The following is a 7,579-nucleotide window of genomic DNA, read 5'->3' as shown; positions in this document are numbered from 1 at the left end:
CCAGGGAAATGTAATTGCACTGTCAGAGCACAGGAGGGTAAAATAATAGATTGAAACCCAGCAAGTTCTGTACATCTTCATCAGTGGAATGGAAGCGTGATTCAGAGCCAAGAAAAAAAGACACTTCATCAGATTCTCATTTTAGAAAGAGTTGGTTTTTCTTCTTTCAAATGCTCATCCATAAAGCAGGAACTAAATCATGGATTACAGGGGTGGGTAAAATAAGGGACTTCATTCTTAGAGATTTTAATGTAATTCCTCCCACTGCTTCTCCCCTTGCTGCTCCAGGGCTGGTGGGGGCTGTGCTCCTGTCACCTCGGGGAGGTGACAGCCCTGGCAGCTCCCAGCACGTGCAGGAGACCAGTTTTCCATGGGAAAATCTGAGTCCTCTCCTCATCCCTGGGCCCTTGCCAAGAATGGAGCCCCTCCCAGGAGATGTTTCACTCTTCTGCAACAGGCAAGAGGATGATGCAGAGTGGGCTTTTGGGACAAAGTATTCCTATGCTCCAATGGAAGAATGACCAGTGGGTACTCAGCGCATCCAAACAGATTTCAGCCATCTAGACAGAGGGCAGCCTTGGGAGTGTTTTCTACCTTGGCTGGCATTCCTTCCTTCCTACCCTAGTTGGAATTAAAGTCTGGATTTAAAACCCCTCTTTGCTGGGCCCAGCTAACAAAGAATGGTATCCAAGCTGCTGGAATTAAAGCGACCAACATCCAGCCCTTCCAGTGCACTTGTCCAACAGGTGAAACCTCTGGATAACCAGGATGGAATCTCTCAAATGAACTGGATTACACCCAGATATTCAGCTCTGGCTCACCAGGGAGCAGGGACAGGAGCTGGGGGTCCTCCTCCCTCCCACCTTCCTGCTCATCCTGGACCTGGGGTCTGTGATCAGTGTCCCAGGTGCTGACAGTGACTGGGGGTATGGGGGTGCCCATCAAGCAGGAAGGAGAATTATTCTGCGAACTCTAATTCCCTATCACCTCTCACAGCATGAGGCCCACAGTCCTAACAAAGCCAAGACTTCCTACTTTAAATCTTTCGGTTATGTTGATGTTGCTTCTGATCAGAAACTCCTCCTCAGTGGAGCACTCGTGGAGGGGCCAGGCTCCCGTGGTGACACACCTCCCAGGTGACACTGGTTGTGAGCAGGATCTGGTTCTCCAGGGCCACCAGCACCACCATCATGGAATATCCTGAGTGGGAAGGGACACCAAGGACCTCAGGTCCAGCTCCTGGATGTGCACAGGAAAAGCCACTGCACTGTCCTGCCTGGACACTCCCCAGCTGTGGTTTCCTCATGGCTGCCCTGAAGGAATGGCTCTGGCTCTGACAAGTGAGCACTGTTCCTTCTGCAGCTTTTGGTGGAATTCACTTCCCCACGGCTTCCTAATTATTTCAGCATTGGAGAGGCTGCTGTTCTTTTTGCTGGTTTTTCCAGAAGCAGGGAATCAGGAGCACTGCTAAAGCCAGTGGTGGAAGCCAAGGTCAGTGGTGATCAGGGGTGCAGTCTTGCAGAAGCAGGAACCCAAATCCTCCCCAGCAGAGCCCAATCCCCACATGGAGAACCTTCCCAAAGTGTCTTCAGCAAGCCCAGGACAGGCAGTGCTCAGGCTGAGGGGATTTCACTCCCTCCTGAATTAAAACAAAGCCTCTCTTGGGCTGAAATAATCATGTCCCTCTTGAAGACTTCCCTGCACATCAATCCCCTTAATTGCACACAATTTTTTGTGGCCAAGCCAACAGAGTTACTCACAAATTCCCGATAATTTCCTAATCCATGAAAAGCCCCTGTCCCAGTGCTGGGAGCTGTTTGCCCATCCCTGGAAGTCTGGGATCATGTGTGCTCTGCCACAGTGGCACCCATGTCACGAACAGCCAGGGTTGCCATGGCAATCTCCTGTTCCTCCAGAACTGCAGGGCTGAAAAGACACTTCAATCCTCCTGGAACTGGCAAGAGCAGAAGTTTAGAGCTTTTTCTGACAGCTCTGCTGCAGTCTGGGTATTTTTTAAAGTATGTTAATTAGCACTTAAATAGGGTTTTTTTTTTCCCTTAAAGTATGGGATGTGGGGTTTTTATTTTTATGTCTTTGATTCTTCTGCTTTCTCCCCCCTCAGCTTTTGCCATCAGGTTCCAATCAGAATTTTACTGCTCTATTTTTACCTCCTGTCTGTAAAAGCAGCAAAAAGCCCTATTTTTCCCCTCTTGTGTAGAAAAAAAAAAAAAAAAAAAAAAAAAAAAAAAAAAAAAAAAAAGAGAGATAAATGGATGTTACATAAATGGAACCAAGGAGGGAGGTAGGAGACATCCAATGCTGCTGGATGAGAAGTTTGTGAGGAAGGAAAGGATGGAATAGCTTGGCCTGATCCACCCTGCATTGCCAGGAGTCACTGATTAAAGAAAGGATCTTTTTACAACACCTGGAGATGGAGGAAGGCTACTCTAGGAAGGGAAAGGAGACCTCTGGCAAGACATGACCCTGATTCATAATGGAAAAGTGAGGTTCCCTACAGAAAAAATCACACCCCAAAGCCCCCAAAATCCTGTACCCAGTAAAATCAGTGGGGAGTTGTGCAATGAACTCTACTGACACCAGGCTATGGCTTTTACCAATATATTCATTATAGGTTTGGTTTTACAAATGGAGCTGCAAGGGGAAGGGTTGGGCTGGAGAATGGCTGTATTTACAGGGGTTTATGGAGCATGCAGGAGGGAATTCTGGAGCCTTCTAGAAAGCTTCCAGGAACACAGACAATTGTTGTCCATGAGGTGCTGCTGGGCCTGGGATCTGCTGGGGGTTTGTGGCCCATGGGTGAGGAATTGTGGAGAAATGCCTGGTTTGGGGTTTGGGGTTGTGGGCTTGGGGTTGTGGGTTTGGGCTCAGTGGAGGCACCACTCTGCCCTGTGCTCTCCCCATCCCTCCCCTCCCCCTGCATCTGCCCACGCTCACTCCAGCACAATCCCAGGGACAAAATGAGTATTCCTTGGTGGCAAGGAACATTTAGACTCTTTTCCCACAGCTGCCACCTTTCCACAGACTCCTGACACCTAAAAATGGGGATGAGTTTCCTTAAAATGATCTCCAATCTTGATATCTACAATGCCCAGCACAGAAAATGTGTCTGAGCTCCCCAGCACTGAGAATATCCCACAGATATTCAGCTACTGCCCTGTAGCAAATTGAAATCTCTCCATCTTCTGGGAGACAGAATCATTTTTAATGGAACATTCTGCAGTTCACCTCTATGGGTCACAGCAGAACAGAAATGCAGGAGTTGTGTTTTGGGGAAAGGCAGAAAAAAACAACTCAGCTGCTGTGGAAAAGGTGTTGTCTTTGGGTTGGAGGGGACACCAGGAAAATGGCAGGAAAAGGTTAACGTGGGAGACTGAGACACCTAAAAGTGACTTGAGTTTAAAGGGGTGGTGGGAGACAGGACAATGACCAGCAGATTTTTAAATTAGGCTGCTAAAAATACAGGTAAATGTTGTCAGTCAGACTGGTAGAAAAGAAAGAGCTGGAATGAGTGTTGGGGGTGGATCCAGTGTAAGTCAAAGGCTGCAGGGTGGGATGAGGGAGGCTGGGGCTGTGCACCCCTAGGAGAGCCATCCTGTGGCACAGGGAACAGTTATCTCCACTTCCAGGAGCAACATCTCAGCGTTCCTGGGTGTGCCTGGAGCTCTCCCAGCACAGCCACCCCACTCCAACACCTGAGTGTCTCCATGAACTCCCTTGGAGCACTCCATGATCACCAGCTGGGATACCCCTCCCAGCAGAGCAGGAGATCACCTCTGTCCTGGTGTGGCACCCAGGGGCACAGTCCATCCAAAGGGAAATGCATGGATTTGTGTCAAGTTTCAAAGGAAAAACACCTTCCCAAGTAATCCTGGCTCCTTGCACTTCCCGTGTGGTGTCCCTGCTCTGCATCATTCCATCTTCTCCTTGCTGCTCCTGAAAATGTGTTCCAGGAAAACCACCCAACGCTCCCTGGATCTGGAAGTCTGATACACTTCAAACACATGGGGGTGGGCTCAGGTTTGGTTCCTTCTTCTCCTGCTGGGCTCGGCTTTTCCGATGGCCCCCTCTGGAACCTGCCCATGGGATGGATCCTGGGAGGGAATGGAGAAGTTGGCTGATCAAATCCACACTTTAACACGTGGGTGAAAATAAAACCTCCCCCACAGGATGGTGTATGCCATGGAGGTTTCACTTCAGATCATAACCAGGCCACACGAAATGGAATAAATTAAAATTGTGCAGGCAAGGAGAGGAGAGGAAAGCTTGGGAGGAGCTTCCCTCAGGATTTTCACCTGGGAAAAACAATTCTTGAAGACCGATAAAGAAGAAGGGTAAAACTGCTGGAGAGGAAATGTTGAATATTCAGAGAGGCCCAAGGAGAGGGGGGTTTAGCTGGCGCTGGTGGTGGCAGAGTCCCTTGGAAGACTTTGCACAAGTTCAGCAATGCCCAGGTGGGAAAACAAGGGGTGGTGCTCCTCAAGCCCTGATTCACAGTCACAAAAAAATGGCCAACAGACTCCTGCTATCCCACAGTCTCATGTCAAAAGTGGAGTTGATGAGGCAAAAAATAGACATTTTTTTTATGGTGCTGGCGAATTCTCCCCTTTTTTTCCTCAGAAAATACTGTACAAGGATGCTCTAGCTCCCCTCTAATGCCGTAAACTCCATGGCATGGTCATAAGGGAAAAGGAAAGTGAAGCTGGAACATGTGGAACAAAAGGAACAGAACTGGCTTGTGGCAATGCTACCATCAACTTCCTGGGAATGTGGGCCAGGCGGGAGCTCCGTGGGATAGTCAGTGGGCCCTGGGATAAGGACAAGTCACAAGGCCGGGCCCCCTCCGGACCGCAGAGCGCCGGATCCACGTCTCCTCCGCGTCGCCATTGCTGTTTCGAAGCAATAATTCGGGACTCCTGGATATGGGATTATTGCATTAGGAAACAAAACCTTTAAAGCATTAGAACAGCCCTTTGATGTCCCTGCCAAAAGGATGTGGTTGGTTCACAGGACACGCTGCTGGCTCAGGCTCCTGCTGCAGGCGCCGGCTGTGCCCGCGTGTCGGTGCCGTGGGATCGGGGCGGGAGCTCTCCCGGGGTGCGCATGCATGGCGGCCGTCGCGCTGCCAGGACCTCTCCGGGCCGTCCCGCCCTACTCCATGCCGCTGCGCAGGATCTGGTTGGCCGCGATCAGCATCACGCTGATGATGAAGGCCATGGCGAAGGCGCAGATCAGGCTCTTGCGCACGCACGTCTGGCGATTCTGCTTCTGGGCGTGCACTGCAGGGACAAGGCAGTGTCAAACAGAGTTGTGTGACCCCCTGCAGCAGCTCAGGAATGCTCCTGGGCTCTTACTAGAACCCTCACTGTCACCTCTCCCTGCTGGGAGATTCCCAAACAACCCACTCAACCTTCCAGGACTTCCAAACCAGCTCATCCCAGTCCTTCCTAACCCTTCAGGAACTCCTCTCCCTCATCAGGGCTTTTCATCACTTTAAATGCTCACAGGGATATTTGGGGTTAGCTGTGTATTTCTTTTAAGCTCTTTGTGAAGTTGGAATCACAAAATGGGTTGGGTTGGGTTGGAAGTGACCCCAAAGCTCATCTTTGTCCCATGGGCAGGGACACCTTCCATTGTCCCAGGCTGCTCCAAGCCCTGTCCAGCCTGGCCTTGGGCACTGCCAGGGATCCAGGGGCAGCCACAGCTGCTCTGGGCACCCTGTGCCAGGGCCTGCCCACCCTCACAGGGAACATTTTCTTCCCACTCTCTAACCTAAACTTCCACTCTCAGTTTGAACTAAGTTGTCTCTGAAGTTCTCTAGTAGCAATTATCGACCTTGTGTGAATCCCTCCGACTCATCCAGGTCAACCAAGAATGAGTGGAAAATCAAGAAGTGCTCCCTCATGGCACTCAGGCTCCCACTGAGACAATTCCCAGGAGTATCCATGGCACATGAGTCACTTTTCCAAACTGTTTTAGGTTTTCTGTGCTTAAGCCAAATCAGATTTATTAAGAACTTTTCCAAGTGAATGCTTGCAGAATAACTGTCAAAAGACGTGAGAGCAGCAATTAAAAGGCAGATAGAGTTAGGATTTTTAGCACTTATTTTATTTAATTTTACTTTTTGCTAAGCTCGTCAGTGAGAATTCACGCTGGGACTTTATTAAGTCAGTTCATGCCTCTGCCTTGGCCTCCCCACATCTGAATGTCAGAACCATGTGTGGTGTTGGGGCACTGCGGAGATTTGTTTGCAAAGGCCTTGAAGGTTCCCCCAGGCAAGCGTATGGTGGTTATGGCTGGAACAGCCCAATTATCACCCCACAGTCACCACAAACCATGTCCTAAGTGCAACATCCACACATTTTGGACACTTCCAGGGACAGAGATTCCACCATTGTTGGACAACCCTTTCACTGAAGAATTTTTTCCTATTTTCTAATCTAAACCTCCCCTGGTCCAGCCTGAGGCTGTTCCCTCTCCTCCTGTCCCTGTTCCCTGGGAGCAGAGCCCGACCCCCCCGGCTGTCCCCTCCTGTCAGGGAGTTGTGCAGAGACACAAGGTCCCCCCTGAGCCTCCTTTTCTCCAGGCTCAGCCCCTTTCCCAGCTCCCTCAGCTGCTCCTGGGGCTGCAGCCCCTTCTCAGCTCTGTTCCCTTCCCTGGACACGCTCCAGCCCCTCATTGTCCCAAGGGTCCAGGAGTGACCCCAGGATTGGAGGTGTGACCTCAGCAGTGCCAGCACAGGGGACAGGCCCTGTCCTGGTCCTGGCACAGCCCAGATGTCATTGGCCTTTTTTGTCACCTGGGCACACCTGGGCTCATGTCCAAGGCCCCCAGGGCCTTTTCCAGCTGTCCAGCTCCTCTATCCCAGCTTGGAGCATTCCATGGGGCTGTTGTGCCCCATGGAACCTGTGCAGAACCTGGCACTTGGCCTTCCTGACCCTCATCCAAGTGGCCTGTCCAGGTCATCAGGGAATGGCAGGAAATCATCCCACACAGGATGGGCAGCCCTGCCTGGCTGCTCTGGGCCTTGGTTTGCTCTTTGGGCTTGGTTTGCCCTGGGAAGGGATGTCCCTGTCAGCTTTTTCTCATGGGTGATCTTGTGATGATGGGAGACTTTCAGATGGGTGACAACAACCTGAAAACAAACCTGAAATGCATCCAAGGATAGGCTTCAGGTGCCCATGTTTGGAAAGCTGGAAAGGGGAGTATTTTTAGAATACATGGAAAAACACCTTGTTCTGATCCAGTCTTGAACCTCATCACACAGAGAGCCCTGGATGCTGGGTTTGGAATCCCAGTTTGCTCCCCCGTCACCTCCTCTGGCTGGTATTCAGCAGTGCCTGTGCCCCAATCCCAGCTCCCAGGGGCCCCAGCTCAGTGCTAGAGGCAAAGAACCCTCCTTAGGGAGGGCTGGAGCCATCCTGCCCTGGGCAGGGAATCTGTGTTCTGGGCAAGGAATAAAATCCCCCCTACCAGCAGCTCTACCAAATTCCTCACTCTCTGCTTGCACTGCTCTGCTCCTGGATTCCTTCTCTGGCTTTTATAAACCACACAGGATCAA

General features: G+C 50.9%; 1 protein-coding gene across 1 annotated transcript in view; it reads right to left on the bottom strand.

The window, feature by feature from the left end:
- Positions 1–5,169: 5,169 nt before the first annotated feature.
- Positions 5,170–7,579, bottom strand: part of CALN1 (calneuron 1) — a gene marked incomplete at both ends in the record, with an annotated part of 94,915 nt that continues 92,505 nt past the window's right edge. Inside the window, one exon of the mRNA XM_083875519.1 lies at positions 5,170–5,297. Coding sequence (XP_083731645.1) covers positions 5,170–5,297 — 128 coding nt within the window. The remainder of the gene's footprint in view (positions 5,298–7,579) is intronic.

This window comes from Zosterops lateralis (assembly GCF_965231275.1).
Source record: "Zosterops lateralis genome assembly, chromosome: 19".
Lineage (NCBI taxonomy): Eukaryota > Metazoa > Chordata > Aves > Passeriformes > Zosteropidae > Zosterops > Zosterops lateralis.
The sequence above is the reverse complement of the archived record's forward strand: the minus strand, read 5'-3'. Positions and strand labels throughout refer to the sequence as shown.